Here is an 18381-nt window from a genome sequence, read left to right as displayed (position 1 = left end):
ACTGAGCAAATTGTGAGCAATCTGCTTGGTGCAGCTGCTTCACCCAGATAAGCAGACACAAGGTCTGCCCTGTGACAGCGGCTCAGCCGACTGGGCTTGGGCGGAAATCCTGCATCCTACCCCCTGCACTGTGCTCGGTCCTGAATTCCCAGACTGCTGCCCAAAAGCAACAAGCAATGCAACTGGAGGTGCACTCCGTAGGCAGGAAAAGGAGGGAGCTCCCTCTTCCCATCCCTCAGCCCCACCAATGACCCAGTACCACCACCACGGATACTGGATCACCAGCTTAGAACGATAGCTCCAGCTGCTTATGAAACCACTCTGACTCTGTGTGCTCAGAATATAGTCTAGGATGACAGGAAAAGAAGGGAGTTTCAGGCTTGTAAATAAAATAGAAACTGCAGAAACTTCCCAACCACACTTTTCAGCACTGTTTTCTATGGCCCTAGAGAAAAAGACTAGGACATGTGAATAAAAACATCTACTAAATTCCTTTATCATTTTAGAGCACCTGTGATCCAGGCATTGTTTTCCAGGTTTAGAAAGTTGCAACTGCTCCCGTCTGACAGACAGAGCTGCAAGCAATCAAGCCAGGAATCTGTAATACAGGAAGCAAAATCTGTCCAACCCTCAGAGATGACGTGCCTCTTCTAATGCTGGTAACTATTAACTTGGCAACCTACCAAATAAGTGCAATGTCTCTAAACAAAGATGTCTGTATTTTTTTTTCCACACATCACAGAGACTCTTAAAGAAATCTGCTTCTCAGCTTGTTAATTCTGTATTGTTTTGCTTACCTGTTGCCGGCTCAGGTCCTTGGACAGGCAGAACACTTTCCTCTGGCTCTTCCTTTCCGGCAAAACATACTGCAACGTTCACAGTGGCTTCTCCACGAACGCTGACCATTTGTGGGGTCTCCCCTGGCAGGAAAGCATTCATTTTCTCAGTAGAAACATTCTCTAGTTGTTCAGCCACAGGACCTGACTCAGAAGGACTGGGTGATGGAATGTGACTGATTTCCTTGTCAGTAATCAGTGCTCCTGAGGCCTTGACGTGTTCTATGACAGCATCCACTATCCGACTTGCAGCCTCCTCTATCAAGTCTGCTCCCTTAGGCAGGTCCACAGCTTTGGCAGACACAGTGCTAGACAGAGTGGGAATACTGCTTTCCTTGTGCAGGGCTGCAGCTTGCCTGGCTTCCTTCATGCCAGGTGGGGCCCTGTTTTCAGTGGTTAAGAGCCCTGTCTCTGCAGGGAGCTCCTTGGCAATAGGCTGCAGCAGGACTTGGTCTGCTTCCTTGTCCATCTGTGTCTCCCTGGAGTTGCCCACAATACAGCTATGGTCTACTCCCTCAAGCTTCCCTTTCTCCCAGTCAAGTGGTAGCACCTCTAGGGTTGTAGCTACCTGTAGGTCAGTCACACCTTGGTCTGGTAAAGCTCCTGGCAAACCCAAGATTGTATTTTGCTCCTGGCTCAACAAGACTTTTGAAATAGGGATGTCTTGGGTGTTGTGTGATATATCCTTCCTTCTGGCCCCAAAAGTATCTTGCTGAGCACTAACCAAGGCAACATCCAATGTCACATTTCTGCTCACCTCACAAGCAGCAGTTTTTCCCTGGGTTTGAGTGTTCTTCACTCCAACATCCTGACCTGGCAACAGAGGTGGGCTGCTCTGCTCTGGGCCCAAGGCTTCCTGCCTGGAATCTACACTCAGACTTGCTCCTGGTGGCACCAAGCTCTGTGCAGCCCCACCTTCAGTCAGCAGTGATCCTCGTGGGGCCACTTTCTTGTTATGCTCAGTTTCTGCATTAAGAAAGGCAGAGGGTGTGCCCAGTGAATCACTGTGCTGAAGTGCATTGCCCTCAGCACAGGCAGCTGAACTAGGTTCTTCACGGAATCCCAGTGCTTCCTGTCCAGGAGGTGGTGTTCTCTGCTCTTCCTGTGAGGCTCCTGAAGAAAGAGTGTCTTCCTTGATGAAGGCGCAAATCACTGCTTTGTCCTTGTCATCTTGTCCCTGAGCTGAAGAGCTTTCTGGAACCACTAGATTTTTTCCTTCTCTAGTCAAAACTGACTCAGTGGCCAAAGAGGCCTTACTCACACTTAGTAGGGAAGAACCAGTGCCCAATCCCTTGATACTCAGAACTTCTGGGGCTGCTGGGGGACAGGGACCTTCGTGCTGCCCGCCAAGTCCCACAGGGCTGGTATTCCCCATACTGGGCTGGAGATCTGTAGCAGAAAGGGATGTGGTAAGGCCGGCTGCACTGTCTTCTAGTGGCTGCTCACTGGGATCACTCGAACCTCCGCCTGGGTCATCTCTGCCATCTGTAGCCTCATGTAGTTCAGGAGCTGCCGTTCCTTTTTTTTCCTGGGAGGGGACAGGAGAAAGTGCGTCATCTTTGGTTACTGAGTCACTGCCTGGCCTGCTTGCTGGAGAAAAAGTGCTGTCTGATGTCACTGCCTGGTCTGGCACCACTTCTTTCTCAGCTTTGGGGACAAGTGGCTGTGGATGAGAAGCTGCTTCGTGCATGTTAGTTAAAGCTGTATCTAGATTCAAATCTTCTCCTTGGCCCCCTTTATCTGTATCTTCAGGAGGACAAAGACCCACATGTTCCTGGGTATCCTGTACACGGTCAGAGATGACTGTGTTAGCCTGTGGGGCTTCAGAGAGGACCACGGGGGGTGAACCTTGTGTGATGGGCTGCCCTGCTATGATGCTTTCAGGCTGGGCAACTATGTCATCACAATGTTTTGCCACCAGCTCGCCACTAGGAGTCACTGTGTTCTGTTGACCTACAGAATCAGCACAAAGTTTATCATCTCCAGTTGTAGAACAGATGGGTGACTTGCTGCTCTGACTTTGAACATGAGATGAATTAGTTTCTGATTTCCAGTTTGATATTAAATCTTTTTCTGGCCCGGGAAAAGTTAAATCGGAGGCTGACACTGCCTCACATATGCTTGCTGAGGGAGTGCCAGGTTCTGACCCATCTAGTATCTTGTCTTTTGCAGCAGCTGGAATTACCAGGGAGTTCTGATCTACGGGAACATCAGCACCCTCTTTATAACCTCTACTTGAAGTTTCCGTTTCTGTAGTTCCTTCGGCAGAGGTTTCTCCATTACTAAAGGCAAGTAAAGACTCGGCAGGTTCATTACCATCCAGGGAACTGGTGGCAGAGACACAGTTTGGAACACTGGTTTTATCCACAGGCTTACTGGTGACTTTTACGTCAGAGGCTCCAGCTGTGTTGATACGAAAGTTCTCGACTCCTTCCTTTGTACTTTTCTCTACTTCGAGCACATTCTTCTGGAAAGTGGTATCTGGGTTCATGAGACCATGTTCCATTTCCCCTGCAGTATCTGGGACACTGACATCTGTTGTTGAAATAACGGCCAGCTCACCTCCAGAGACATGCTGGGCTGTGCCTGGCTCTGCAGCCAGATCTCCCTGCAGGACGTTGTCTCTACTGCCCAGAGACTCTTGGTCTGCAGTCATCCCAAAAGGATTTGTTCCCGTTTCTTCATTGCTGTTTCCACAGGAGGGAAAGCCTTTCGTGTCCTTTTTGCCACAGTCAGGCATGCTCTGAAGGCAGCTGTCTTGATCAGACACAGTTCCAGAGTCCACAGTGGGGGCTGGCTCCACCTCTTCCCCTTTTCTCTCCATGCCTTGATTTTCTTCCTTACAGGAACAATCTGTGTTCTCTTCCTTAACTACACTTGACAAATCACAGGAACTCTCAATCTGCCCCTTGGCAGAGCTCCCTTGGCAGCATGGAGTACTACCTGTATCTTTAGGAGGAAAAGAAGGTTGCAGGCTGTCCATGGGCTCTGATGCACAGGGCGGGAACTGGCCATCTATATCTGGGGTGCTGGGAAGACTTGAGGGATCCTGTGCTGTAACCATTAAGGGCATAAGACTGTCCATCTGCTTGAGGTTTGTTTTCTAGGAAGAAATAAAAGACACTTTTAAAAAACTGTCCATGGGAAAAGATGCCACTGACACCTATAAGCAAAGATCCTGGTGGAGAGAATTCATGGCCATTTCTGCCTTTCTAAGGTCACATGATAAGCTGGTCTAACAAATACAAATCAATTTTCTCTTGTTCCTGATATTACTTTCCTAAATTGTACCTGCATATCCCCTGGGGCGTTAAAAATGGCAAAGAATATACAAGATGACTGTTTCCTGTATGATGAATTTAGTTTGAAGAGTAGATTAAAACTGAGCCACAATAACCTTATTTTTTATAATTTATCTTATTTTTTGTTGTTGAGAATATGCACAGCAGAGCACACACCCATTCACGGGTTTCTACATGTGCAATTTAGTGACACTGACTACACCCTTCGAGTTGTGCAACCATTCTAATCCGCCCTTTCCGACTTGTTCTTCCCCCATGTTAACATAAACTCACTGTCCCCAACGTTCCCATCCACTCCTTTGAGCCGCTACAACAACCTTGTTTTAAAAAAAAAGTAAAGGTGAGAATCCTCGAATGAGCAGCTGAGACAGATAACTTCTTACAGGGTCTTTAGAGGGACAGAGGCTGCTGGTTCCACCTTGCTTCATATATACGAGTAAGAACAAATCCTAACGAGCGTGGCAAGCTCTCTTTAATCTCAAGGTACAACCAAATGCTGCTGCAGCCTAAATATTTACTGAGGAGTTACACCTTGTGCTTTAATCCTAAAACTATGCTCCACCCAATCTAGCTTAACAATTTTAGAGACGGGTTAATAATTTCAAGAACAATGGCATGGTAGATTGTCTTTCGTTTTTTGATGAAAACAGTTCCTCTGTTGTCCGATACTGAATATTAAATAAAAGAGAGCATGTAATGCTAATAATACCTAAATCTTGATTATTCACAGAGGGGACTGTGGCCTGCGGATATTATAGGTCATCTTCAAAATAGTTTTTCCAACTTTAAAATATTTTTAAAAATGTAAACAGAGGTAACCAACGACATGGGAATAATGGTTAAAATAACCAAGGCTCATCAACCTAATGGGAAGACTACCATGCTGTTACATAAATGTTAACTATGAAGACCACAGAGAAATCAGGAAAAAAATACTTGTAATACAATGTTGAAAAAAACTTTTTTAGTTAATCTAAGATTATAATTATGCAAAAAAAAAAACCAAAACATGTGTATGTAGATAAGCCCTAGAAGGAAATGGGGCAAAACAAATACAATTGATTTATTAGGATAAGTTTACCTTTATATAAAAATTCACTATTATTAAAAATACGTTTTCCTCAACACATAAAGAACTATTTTTAAAACAGGTGGCTTGTTCTTCACTCAATATCTGACCTACTGCAATAATCCCAAGCATATCTACTTTCCTCCATCCTCTCGATCATTTATTCACTCAGTGGATACACTGAGCTTATACTACTCCATCACTGTTCCTGTCTACTTACTGGGTCTGTCATAAAAGTCTACACAGGCAAGTGTGAAATGTGTTCAAGTCCTTCTATACGAAAGTAGAAGAAAAATGGATCTTCACTGAAAGCTTCCGTGCTATACCCCTCAGACTATTCAAAAGTAGCTTGCTTCCATTTCCACTGAGAATGTGGCAGTCTCCTTAAAGCTATGAAAGCAGATCATTAAATCTAATGAAGAGCGAACATCACAGAACAGTGATCCAGGAAACAAGAGATATTCCTTGAAGAATTTCAGCAGCTCTTAACACATGCATCCTTCCACATTTTTAATTTCTCATGCCTTCCCGTTAACCATTCCCACAGTCAGTTAGGCTATCATCTACCTAGCCACAAGAGCTCTAAAGCACATTCTGATTTCCTGCCAGTCCGTCCAGAGGAAAACAAAACGACACCTATCCTGGAACAAACATGATTCTGGAAGGCAGAGGCAGGCGCACCACACAACCTTGCTATGAAGCCTCTTGGCCTGCTGGTCTCAAAAATGCCTGCTCCCAAACAAGCCTCTGGCACTGGGCTGACCCTAGATGATCTTTAATGAAATTACTGCCAAGCTGTTTCCAAATCAAATCAGCTCTGAACTAAACTGGGTGGAAAAATTATCTAAACTTAGCCTTTCAGATGTTATGGCCAAGGGAGATGTAGCTATATGACGTTTATATTATCCATAATAAATGCTACTAAGGGACTCTAATGTTTTTATGTCTGGCAACAACTTTATCTTGAAGGCTTGAGTGGGTTATAAAATCTTTATTTTGTTTAGTGATCTTTTTTACCATATAACTATCAATTTAAATATAGTAACACTCACTCACTGAAATAGTTGTGAAAAGGCTTCATTCCTGAGTAATTGCAGTTTTTGTTCTTTAGCAACAATCTCAGAAACTGTTCTGCTCATTCAGTTTTATACAGTTAAAAAAGACAAATTTCCTTTATGCCAGAAAAATTTCGCACTAATTGCATATTTGGAAACCCTGGTGGCATAGTGGTTAAGAGCTATGCCTGCTTACCAAAAGGTTGGCAGTTCGAGTCCACCAGGAGCTCCCTGGAAACCCTATGGGGCAGTTCTACTCTGTCTCTAGGGTTGCTATGTTTTGGAATCGACTCAACGGCAAAGGTTTGATTTTTTTTGGTTTTGGCTGTGTATTTCTGTATCTGTAATATGTGTGTGTATGTACATCTTCCATTATTCAAAAATCTGGCAAAAGCCAATGAAAAATTCTCATCTCCCTATTGCTACAACTCTAAATGCTAATTCTGTATATGTAAGTGGCACCAACTAATACTGCTATTACTGCTTAACAGGTTTCTCAATCTTTGGGGGAAGGATTTTTATGTTCTAATTACACAGCAAGGCCTACGGGGGGAAGAAGGAAGGTAAACCTCACAGAAGCCCGAAAGCGGAAACTTTCTTCCTTACCATCAACTGCTGTTGGATGTTCCTAAGTTTAAAAATGTGTCCAGTGCAAGTGTCTCCAGGAAATGGGGGTTCATGATGTGATTCAGACTCAGAGGTTAACGTATAGATGTCCCGCTCTCGATGATGCCTCACAGAACAGTCTTCGTAGGGTATTTCATAGGACAAACTGCTCCAGGAGTCTGGTTCTCCAGCATTCTCCCTGCAAGCAAGCAAGCAAGCAAGCACGCTCTGGTGAATATACACATTCTGCCTCCCAGGCATAGATTTAGCCCTCTCTGTCTTATGTAAAAGTTCTAACCTGATTGTCTTGAAAAGGAGGCTCTGATGTGGAAATGTGGCTTGTGTAGTGCCCTGTTTCTTCAGGCCTGTAACTAATTGCTCCATTCTCCTCATTAAAGGTCACAAAAGGGTAAATGAAAACTGCAGGAGTCCTCTATACAGAGGTTCTTTTGACCAAGATACAGAGACACCTGGGATCCTAACATTATGCTAACAACCAGGTAAGGAGGAAGCGCAAAGAGGATGGTTTTAGCAAGACTTATTAAGAGTTTCTCTTAAAATAAGTTATACTATATGCTAATTGCAGTCAATTATATTAAAAAGTAAAGAACCAGTTACTGCAGCCCATGCAAGTGCCCTCCACCTTTTATAAGTGGAGGATGCATTCTCGAAATACCCAGTCAACTCCATAGAAAAACTAACACAATTGCCATACTATTCTATAATTGTCAATATAACATTAGAAACATACATTATATGCACATAAAGGTGACAGGGGCACAGGTGTATGAAAAGCCATTCCTGGGATGGGACTCAAAGCATGAAATCTCCCTTTATGTGGTTCACTATAATGAACTTTCCACTACTATAAGCCAACTAATTTGAAAAGTGGATATCTTCTTTAGAGGCCACGGCAACTCCAATTCCACCCCTACTTCTAGAAGGCATACTTATACCCATAGTGCCTGCTGCAATACAATACGCAATCAGTATTGTATTTTTCATACCAGATGAGAGAATCCTGGAGTATACGATAAACAGGGATGAGGTACACAGGGATACACTGCACAACTGCAGATTACACAATTGCTGTAATGTGGCACAGGTGTCAAGTGTTCAGCAGCCTCTTCAGGATTCACCACATTTTGATAAACTTCTGAAGCCCCAACCCTTGGCAAGACTGCCCTTTCTTGTTAGTGTGAAGATGGTGAAATGTATAGTTGGAGAGATCTGGGCTCAAATCCCAGCACTAGGTATGTGATGTTGGACAAGTTTCTTAACTTCTCTGGGCTTTAATTTTACAATCTGCAAATAGGGATACTACAATGCAAGCACTGTTTTGAGAATTAGAGAAAACGCATCTAAAGAACCAAACATAGTAGCATAATAATAGATTATGCTTTCCATCAGCCTTTTACTCCTTATCTTGAATGTCCCCTTATTATCCCTTTCTTTAGAACATTAACATCCTTGAAAACCCCCATACCATATTTATTATATCCCATCTAAGCAACCAGTAGATTGGTAAAGTATCTCAGAGAGTCTGAAAGAAGGTTGCATTTCAGATCATTATCATGGTTTGAAATCGAAGAAATAATAGATACCCATTCACAAATTTGAGAAATACCACTTCAACTCCCTCTCCAGAGTTTTGTCTAGTAAGTCATATCTGCCTGTTATTAACAATTTACCTGGAGAAAATTAGAATTTTAAAGCTAAAAATATGCTATAGTGGTAAAACTATAACTGAAGACTCACATACTGGCTCAGGGTAACAATTAAGGCTGCCCAACATATTGTTAATTTCTATATTCAAGAGCGGGTGCCCAACAGTTGCATAAGTTTAGCTTATGCTATGCTAAATGTTTTATGTATTTACCAAGCTGCTCTACTCTAAGTAAGGTGACTGTAAGATAGTTATTTCAAAGTTCAGCTGAATGACTCAGTTAAAAACTCTACCAACTACACCCAGTTAGAGACGGGGAACTTCTAAGTTCAACTTTCAAAACAGTGGTTTTGCTATTGTTTCCTCCTGCCCTCCTCAGGTACCACTTCAGTAATTATCCCCTGGTGGCCTGTGGTGGTCTACCAGCTTCTGGGCTAGCTCCTTTTCCATCCACCTACAAGAATGCTTAAAGATCAGTATTAGACACAGCAGCAGTGGCAGTAAAAGGGATTACTGGCAGTGGTAGAAACAGCAGCAGCAGCAGCCGCTGCAATCCTTATTAGACCCTATAAACCAGCAGCTCTCAGTCAGGAATGTTGCCCTAGGGGACATTTGCAAATGTCTGGAAACAGTTTTGGTTGTCTCAACTGGTATAGTAGGTGGTACTGGCATCTAGCGTGTAGAGGCCAGGGATGTTGCTAAACACCCTACAATGCACAGTACAGCCCCCACAACAAAGAATGATCAGCTCCAAACTGTCTATACTGCTGAGGCCGAGAAACTCTGCTGTAAACTCCTTGAATTACTTTGTCTTCTTCCTCTCTTTCTTCCCTTCAAGGAGTCACCATCTTTACCTCCTTGTCACTCACTTACAACACTTTAACCTTTGCAATTTGGCTTCTACTCACCCCCTCACAGGTCACAAGCAACAAATGAATCCCCAAATCCAATGACCTTCCTTGAGTTTTACAAAATTTTAAAATATTAACCTGACTCTTCTTTGGAATTTTAGTCTCGTAAAGAACTGTCCCCATTCATCTACTGATTTCTCTGGCTCTTTCTTCTTCTTCCCCTTACATCTCAGACATGAACATGTCAACTTTCTGAACTGTCTTCTTCTTTCATCCAGGCCCATAGTCCCAGTACATATCCCAAAACTCTCTCTAGCTTAAAAATCTCTCTGAACTTCCGCTTCTTCCACACTTCCAATAATTGATGAATGTCTTCTTTACTAGAATACAAGCTCCTTGGCTGTGGGGCTGTGTCTCATTTGCATCTGTCAACTGGAGCTGCAATTTACCAAGAGTTTAAGATCTAAAGTCAGCACATAATACAAAAATACGGGTGTATGAAGAATTTTCCTTAATTACTATTCCTCTGGCTGAGTAACAAATAAAAACCTGGCTTAACATTTGGGGGCTATCTTGTATAAAAACTACACATCTCTGTAAAAACAACTTGGGGCATTGTGTGACCTCTAGCTTCACAAGGAAGGAGAATCAAGATCAACAGCCCAAGGCTGATTCCTATGAGGCAAGGGTCAGACATGCCTCCTCTGTCCACCATCTTTACCAATTCTGACACCAACGTCCCTCGCACAACACTCTCTACTTCTCTGTTGGGTTCACTAATTCATTGCAATCGCCACACAGAACTCACATACCATACTTATGATGATGGGGCTTATTAGGGAAGTAATAGCTACAATTACTCAGAATACAGTTCTTCCATCAGGACAGCCTCTTCTCAACAGTGTTCGCAGCCATGCTTCTCCCTGGCCCTAGGCCTCTCCCCAAAGGCGCTCAGCTTTCTCTCTTCATGGGCTGGGAAGCCCACCGCGAAGTCTCTAGCCACCAGGTCTCTCCTGCCACCACTTCTCACCGTCTTCAGGATTATAGCTTGCTCTCTCTCCCTGTCTCAGTCTCCTGCTTCCAGGAGCTTCTCAGCACAGGGATCCTGGGTCTAAAAGATATGCTCTCCGCTCCTGGCTCTTCTTCCTTAGTAATGGTAGGATTCTCCTCTCTGCTTTGGAATTGGCTCTCTTTTAAGGCAAAACTGACCAATCCTCTTGTTGTTGTTAGGTGCCATCGAGTCTGTTCTGACTCATAGTGACCCTATGTACAACAGAACGAATACTGCCCGGTCATGTGCCATCTTCACAATCATTGTTATGCTTGAGCCTACTGTTGCAGTCACTGTGTCAATCCATCTCATTGAGGGTTTTCCTCTTTTTCGCTGGCCCTTTACCAAGCATGATGTACTTCTCTAGAGACTGATCCCTCCTTATGACATGTCCAAAGTATGTGAGAAGTCATCTCGCCATCCTCGCTTCTAAGGAGCATTCTGGCTATACTTCTTCCGAGACAGATTTGTTCGCTTTTTTGGCAGTCCATGGTATATTCGATATTCTTTGCCAACACAATTCAAAGGCGTCAATTCTTCTTCGGTCTTCCTTATTCATCGTCCAGCTTTTGCATGCATATGAGGTGACTGAAAACACCATGACTTGGGGGCAGGCACACCTTAATATTCAAGGTGATATTTTTGTTTTTCAAGACTTTAAAGAGGTTTTTTGCAGATTTTCCCAGTGCAATGGATCGTTTGATTTATTGACTGCTGCTTCCATGAGTGCTGACTGTGGATCCAAGAAAAATGAAATCCTTGACAACTTCAATCTTTTCTCCATTTATCATGATGTTGCTTACTGGTCCAGTTGTAAGGATTTCTGTTTTCTTTATGTTGAGGTGTAATTCACACCGAAGGCTGTAGTCTTTGCTCTTCATCAGTAAGTGCTTCAAGTCCTTTTCACTTTCATTAAGCAAGGTTGTGTCATCTGCATAATGCAGGTTGTTAATAGTCTTTCTCCAATCCTGATGCCCCACTCTTCTTCATACAGTCCAGCTTCTCAAATTATTTGCTCAGCATACAGACTGAATAGGTATGGTGAAAGGATACAACCCTGACGCACATTTTTCCTGACTTTAAACCACACAGTATTTATTTCCCTGTTTTGTCCAAACAACTGCCTCTTGATCTACGTACAGGTTCCTCATGAGCATGATTAAGTGTTCTGGAATTTTTGTTCTTTACTATGCTATCCATAATTTGTTATGATCCACACAGTTGAATGCCTCTGCATAGTCAATAAAACACAGGTAAACATCTTTCTGGTATTCTCTACTTTCAGCCAGGATCCATCTGACATCAGTAATGATATCCCTGGTTCCACGTCCTCTTCTGAATCTGGCTTGAATTTCTGGCAGTTCCCTTGGTAGGTCACAACTACCCTATCACACAGTTCTGTCCAATCACCTGGGTGGGAGTTACAAGATCATGGGCAGAAAGGCCACACGAAAGTAATCAATTGCACCACAATCTCCCAGTTGTAGACTCTCAAGGCAGAACAAGACATGCACAGACAAGACGACTGGAGGAACTGAGACTGACTGAGGCAAAACAGATTTAGGTCTTCCTTATCACTCACACTGTGAAGTCTATGTCCAATGCATGCAGTGGTAGGTACCTACACTATTTTAAATTCTTTCTGTTTGTTTTCCATCCTCCTACAGATGAATTCTCTAAGTTAAGGATGCATATAAGCCAGTCTATACAATCAAAATGCCTGTGCAATAAAGTGTGAGCAATATATTTTTGCGAAACAAATTCAATGAGAAATAGAGAGGTATAGATCAAAACAGCTTTTTAAAATTTAGTTATATAGGCACAAACACTTCTACAAGGCTTATAAAAATAAACTGCATTCTCCCAACTTCCTCTCCACCTCACTCACCACAGGCAACCACTTTCAACTTTTATAGTGTTTTAGTATTTATCTTCTTAGCCTATTATATACTTACAGTACCATTTCTTTCCTTTTTTTTTTTTTTTTTAGGCATTACGAATTGACTTCCCAACATAGAAAATTGGTTATTTAGCTCAGGTATCTTCCCCTTTTTCAAAAAACAAAAAGAAAACAAACACATGCACACAGCCTGTCCCCTTCTCCTCATAACAATTATAATTCTGGTTGGATCAGTGTCTATGTTATTATGCATTTAGAAATGCTGTTCATCGCTGATCCAAGTAAAATGCTATGACTGCTTTTCCTTTCTTGAACCATTTATTATTTTCTCTGGAGTTAATTGAGTTCTTTTCTTTTTCATTTACTCCCATCTAAAATCTTGTTTTCATGGTCTGTCTCACAATGTCATATTCAAAGATCATTCAATCAAACATTTACTGAACACCTGTTAAATGGTAGGCACTGTGCTAGATACCAGGGCTACAAAGATAAATATGATGGCTTTCTCAAGTAGAAATTGAAACACACGGTCTTAGGTCAAACATGAATTTCCGTCAGATAGTCACAGTGTGGCTTATTAGTGTTACTGCCACGTCCACAGACACAACAAGCAGAACTGTCCCCCTTACAAGTGTGGACTTTCATGCACTAAATATACCACATTTCATTAAAATTAATATGCTAATAAATGAACCACCATTTTATGCACCACTAAGAAGGAAAAAACTGGCAAATTTAATTTTAATAGGGTGTGATGACATCGTTCATCAAAATGCATCCAATTTCACACTTGGAAAAATGCACATATTAGAATAGATAAAGCTCTCTATTGCCTGAAATACTGGTGGTGGTAGTACAGATTGTTCAAATAACAAACAGTTCCAACATCATCTGCTTTCATAGTATGCTCTGCTTAACATAGTATTTGCCTGTATTCCCAAAGCATGCAACAGAGAGATAGCAGAAATGTGTGAGGAAAGAAACTCAGAAGCTTCAGACTGAACTGCAAGAGACCTTAGAAGACTATAGCATGGTACACCTTGAAAACTTTTTCGAACTTTGTTTTCAAATAAAGTCGTATGGAGAAACAGAATTGCTCTGGTGATGGGGAAGGCGAAGTCCGGCCTTCCCTCCTATGTGGGCTTCATATCTACAAGTCTATGTTAAACCAAAACCTGTTGCCATGGAGTCTAGATTAGGATATGAAAAGATGCATTCTTTTTTTGAGGCTCCCCAGGCTTGGAAATCCAGTATTTCCCTCAGAATCACAAGTATCAAAATATTTGCTAATTCCAGAAGTACAGAATTCCTTTATGTACAACTACGTATTTCCTACTTTGAACTCATTTTCCTTGTTTAGTATCCTTTGGACTTGCAGAACAACTAGTCAGCATTTCTCTTGATTAGAAACCCTCCCTGTGTCTACAGTTAGCAATTAACCTATCCCTCAGCCTTGTATCTAGCCGTGGAGAAGATTATGCTTGGGTATCTAAAATTTACCTTGGATAATGTACACAATGATTTTACTGTAACTAAATCATGTCTGGCAGGACAGAAAAGCATACCCATGAATGTACTAGAAATTCTGGTTGTTTCACTTGGTAGATTAAGGGTAACCTGGTCTTGGTGAGACTTTTTGAAAAATGAGTGGACATGAGATTTGTAGACCAAGAAATGTAAGTGCTCCAGGAAGGTCTAAAAGAAATCTCTAGCACCATTCATTTTCATCCCAATGAGGAGACCACCACTATGAAGAAAATCCGTTTCCGTTGAGTCAGTTCCAACTCACAGCAACCCTATACGACACAGTAGAACAGCCTCATAGGTTTTAAAGAAGCGGATGGTGGATTTGAACTGCTGGCCTTTTGGTTAGCAGCCGAGCTCTTAACCACTGGCCAACAGGGCTCTACTCTGAAGAAAAGAAAGGGTATTTTGCCAGTAACTGCAGCAGTTATGCAGTACAGGCACTATCTCATATACTGCTCCATCAGACAGCACTGAGGGCTCTTAAGAGTTTCACACTCAACCAGGTCCCAGAACAGACTTCAAGGTATAAAAGGCTGATAATCATGATTACCCTGGAACATTCCATCTTCAGATCATGAGGCAATTTATATAGTCTTCAAACATTCCTGGGAGCCCTGAATTATATCTAGTTTCCGGCACAACTTCCGGAGTAGGCTCTCTCTTCTGTGCTCCCAAAGACTGGTTGCTGCACAACGCTGCAATCATCTCTTTACTCATCCATAAGCCCTACTGAGGTCAAACACTATATATCCCCACTACCCTGCAATTATCTCCTGGCACGATGTAGATATTCAAATTTGGGACTGCAGTCTAGGTCAGACCAGTAAGATTATTACTCTGTCTTCCAAAAGATACTTACAAAGGATTTGTGATCACTAAGTTACTCTTTGTGAAAGGACACGTAGTTTAAGGAAGTAATTCTAGTACAACCCAATGTAGTGGGGAGTAATGGCTTAAAACGCAAAGGTGGAAAAGGAGAATGAAGAGCCGTAACAAGTACATGCAGTGTCTGATTAACATCGGGAGGAAAATAATTTCTTAAAAATTATTGGGGCAACCAGTGGAAAGTGAATACAAACTATTTATAACTGTATTATATTAATGTTAAATTACTGATTTTGATAACTGCACTGTATCTAAGAGAATGTCATTGGTTCTTAGGAAGTATATCTTGAAATGTTTAAGGAGTACAACAGAATCATGTCATGATATCTGCACCTTTGTCGGAAAAAATTATGTTTGTGTACACAAACGCATACACAGATAAAGCAAATGTGACAAAATGTTAACTGGCGAATTTAAAGGAAGGGTATACAGGAGTTCTGTATCTGTTGCATCTTTTCTGTAAGTTTAAATTTTTTTCAAAATCCAAAGTTAAATATAAAACATTAACTTAAAAAAAGATGGCGGTGACAACAGTGTTACTCTTCTATGAATACTGTTGAAGTACTGTTTACCTAAGGTAGGGAAAAGTCTAATATTATTTAGGTGTCTACTAAGAGAGTATTCTAACAGGCACTTTTAGATACACTGTATTATTTAATCCTCATACCAGCCCTTCAAAGTAGTGTTATTCCTGTTTCAGAGATGAGGAAATTGAGATTCAGAAATATTAACTCATTTGCCCAAGCTCTGTCACAGTCAAGCTGGAAGGGAGCAACTGGGCAAGATATTTAACCTTTTTGAACTTATATTGTAATTTCTACAAAGAAGACAGTAAACTGTCCCTTCATAAAGTTGCTGTGGAAATTAAAGAGGAAAATAAACAAATTATCCAACATAGTAGACGTTCAGCAGATTTTTAGTAGCCCCCTCACTGAGTGCACAGCTTATAAGTAATGGAGTAAAGCATTTGCATCCAGGCTCCAAAGCCTATGTTCTATGTGACAAGACAATGCTGCATTGCCCAAGGCAGAAAGGGCTGATCTCTGATCTCTACAGACCTACAATATGAAGGAGACTCCAGGAGCACTCAGGGCACGCCCACAGCAGGAAGTATCTAAGGGCATTTGAATGTAGCATGAAACAAAGAGGCCTTTAGGGGGAAAATTTCTTTAAAAATCAAAAGAATGTCCATGCCAGGTAGAACATTTTTCCACACACACACATTCTCTGATAAAAAAGTTTCAAAGTCCACCATCTGCTGAATTGCTCAACAGAATGAAGAACAGACCAACCACAACGTTCTCAGTTCTGAATGAGGCGGTGACAAAATGTAGCACAAAGTGCCTTGCCCAAATTCTCACCGCCTAGTTATTTTCAGAATGAGCACATTCTACTCAAATGAAGAACAGCATCAACTTCAAAAATCACATGCCCAAACTGTTCATCACAAATTTCACAAAATTTATACCAACCAGCATTTATCTTTTCCTCAGGGGAAAGAAATACTCTACTCACCATACCAATTCACCACATATTTATGTTAATTTAAGATTTCCCTGGAGGCTAAAACAAGGTGTTACGATGGAAAAAGCTTAGAAACTCATCTATACCATGGTCTGATCTAAAATAAGTTATTTAGCTTCTATGCGCCATAGTTTTTTCATCTCTTAAGAACAAAGAAAAGTGGAAATAATATCTGCTTCTTTAGAGTTGTTTTAAGAATTAAAAATATGTACACATAGATGTATAAAACCAGTTGCCTTCCAGTTGATTCCAATTCATGGTGACCCCAGGAGGTTTACAATGGTTGATTTTTTAGAAGTAGATTGCCAGATCTTTCTTTTGAGGCACCTCTAGGTAGACTCAAACCTCCAACCTTTCAGTTAGCAGAAAAGTCCATTAACTGTTTAGGTCACCCAGTGACTCCTATACATACATAACCCGTTGCCGTCGAGTTGCTTCCAACTCATAGCGACTCTATAGGACAGAACAGAACTGCCCCACAGGGCTTCCAAGGAGTGCCTGGTGGATTTGAACTCCTGATATAGATAAGACGGCCTTAAAAAAACATATATATATATATATAAACAAACCCTGATGGTATAGTGGTTAAGAGCTAAGGTTGCTAACCAAAAGGTCAGCAGTTTGAATCCACCAGGAGCTCCATGGAAACTCTATGGGGCAGTTCTATTCTGTCTTATAGGCTCGCTATGAGTCGGAATTGACACATACATACATATATTACTGGGAGGTACTCATTAACTATTAGTTTTTGATTCACAAGCGAGTGGGTATGCACCGTAACTGCTCCTTTTTATTGCTAGTATTTGTTAATTTTTTAAATAACGTACCAGATCTTGAGTTGTGTGCTTTATATGTATCATCTTTATATGTATTCCCTTAGCGATCATGTAAAGGGGGAATACTATTACCCCAGTTTGCAGATGAGAAAACTGAAGTTATGAGAAATTCAGTAACTTGCTGAATGGCTAGTAAGTAATGGAGCCAAGATTTGGACCAACATTGTAAACCACCACTCAAAACTGCCTCTGCTGCCTACGCTGCACCAGAAAATGCACCAATGAAACAAAACATCATAATATGCACACTCTGAGAAATTAGTATACAAGTTCTAGACCACTGTGCATCATGGATAGAGGCTGTAGTTTGTGGTCCATGGCTCCTACGGTCATTTTTGTCTTTCACTTTTCATCCTGGCGGGCTTCCTTACTCAAATGGTTCCTTTACTCAATGGTTCCATGACTTCTGGAAGACCAGGCTCCTGTTTTAGCCAAAGCTCTGTGTTGTCTAGTTCCACCTTACTACACTGTTTTCAAGATCTTGAAGAAGTAATTTTCAATATCCTACCATGGTATCTGTTACATATGCATCATTATCTAATAAACCAACATTCACAGGATGAGGAAAAACTAAAGTTAAATCAATTTTATTCTAGACTAATAACTAAATACTTATTGACATGACCAAGCTCCTTAGTTGTCTACTAATGGCTACTCTTATTTAAGCCACTAACCTGATTCAATAAATAACACTTAGAAATTAATTTTCAGATGTAACCTTAAGCCCAATTTTCCCACCGAAGCAAAGTTCTTAACCTTAATTGCCTAGAGAGCTTTTAAAGATCCTGATGTCCAGGTCACATCTTATACCAATTACATTAGAATCTGTAGAGGCGGCCTTCAAGTGTTAATATTTTTTTAAAGCTCCCTATGTAACTCTAATGTGTAATTAGATTCCCAGGTGACTCCAATGTGCAACCAAGGTTGTAAAATACCACGATAATGTAGCCTACAGGTGCCAGCTCATTTAAAAGAAAAGAAAGGAGAAACAGAGTATAAAGAAAGAAAAGCTCCGGCTGGCAGGACCACAATGAATTTTATATACAATCTTTGGAATTTTTCTTAAGGAAATAATTTAACAGAAGTAAAAATCAAATGGTAAAAGATGGGGTTCACTGCAGCATTCATTAGTTTTACTATAAAAAAAAATCAGAAATTAACATAGAACGCTGGTTAATGATTTAAAGACAAATGATAAACATAATGAAATATCTTAGAGGTCTAAAAAATTACAGAGACCATAGAAATAAAGAATATGATAAAGTGAAAATAT

At 41.2% G+C, this 18381-nt stretch overlaps 1 protein-coding gene across 15 annotated transcripts in view; it reads right to left on the bottom strand.

Moving 5' to 3' along the window:
• The window catches only part of AKAP13 (A-kinase anchoring protein 13), a 412106-nt gene that overhangs the window by 183785 nt on the left and 209940 nt on the right, over positions 1–18381 (bottom strand). For 13 of the 15 annotated variants that reach the window (XM_064267087.1, XM_064267095.1, XM_064267090.1 and 10 more), the window contains 2 exons: positions 6869–7067; positions 798–3939 (listed from right to left, as the gene is read on the bottom strand). In XM_064267087.1, the coding sequence (XP_064123157.1) occupies positions 798–3939; positions 6869–7067 (3341 nt within the window). Of the gene's footprint in view, positions 1–797; positions 3940–6868; positions 7068–7166; positions 7433–18381 lie in introns of those variants that run through there. The other 2 variants (XM_064267097.1, XM_064267100.1) reach the window with 2 other exon arrangements.

Source organism: Loxodonta africana, chromosome 13 (assembly GCF_030014295.1).
Source record: "Loxodonta africana isolate mLoxAfr1 chromosome 13, mLoxAfr1.hap2, whole genome shotgun sequence".
In the NCBI taxonomy this organism is placed as follows: Eukaryota; Metazoa; Chordata; class Mammalia; order Proboscidea; family Elephantidae; genus Loxodonta; species Loxodonta africana.
Note: the sequence above shows the minus strand (reverse complement) of the source record. Positions and strands in the feature narration are given on the sequence as shown.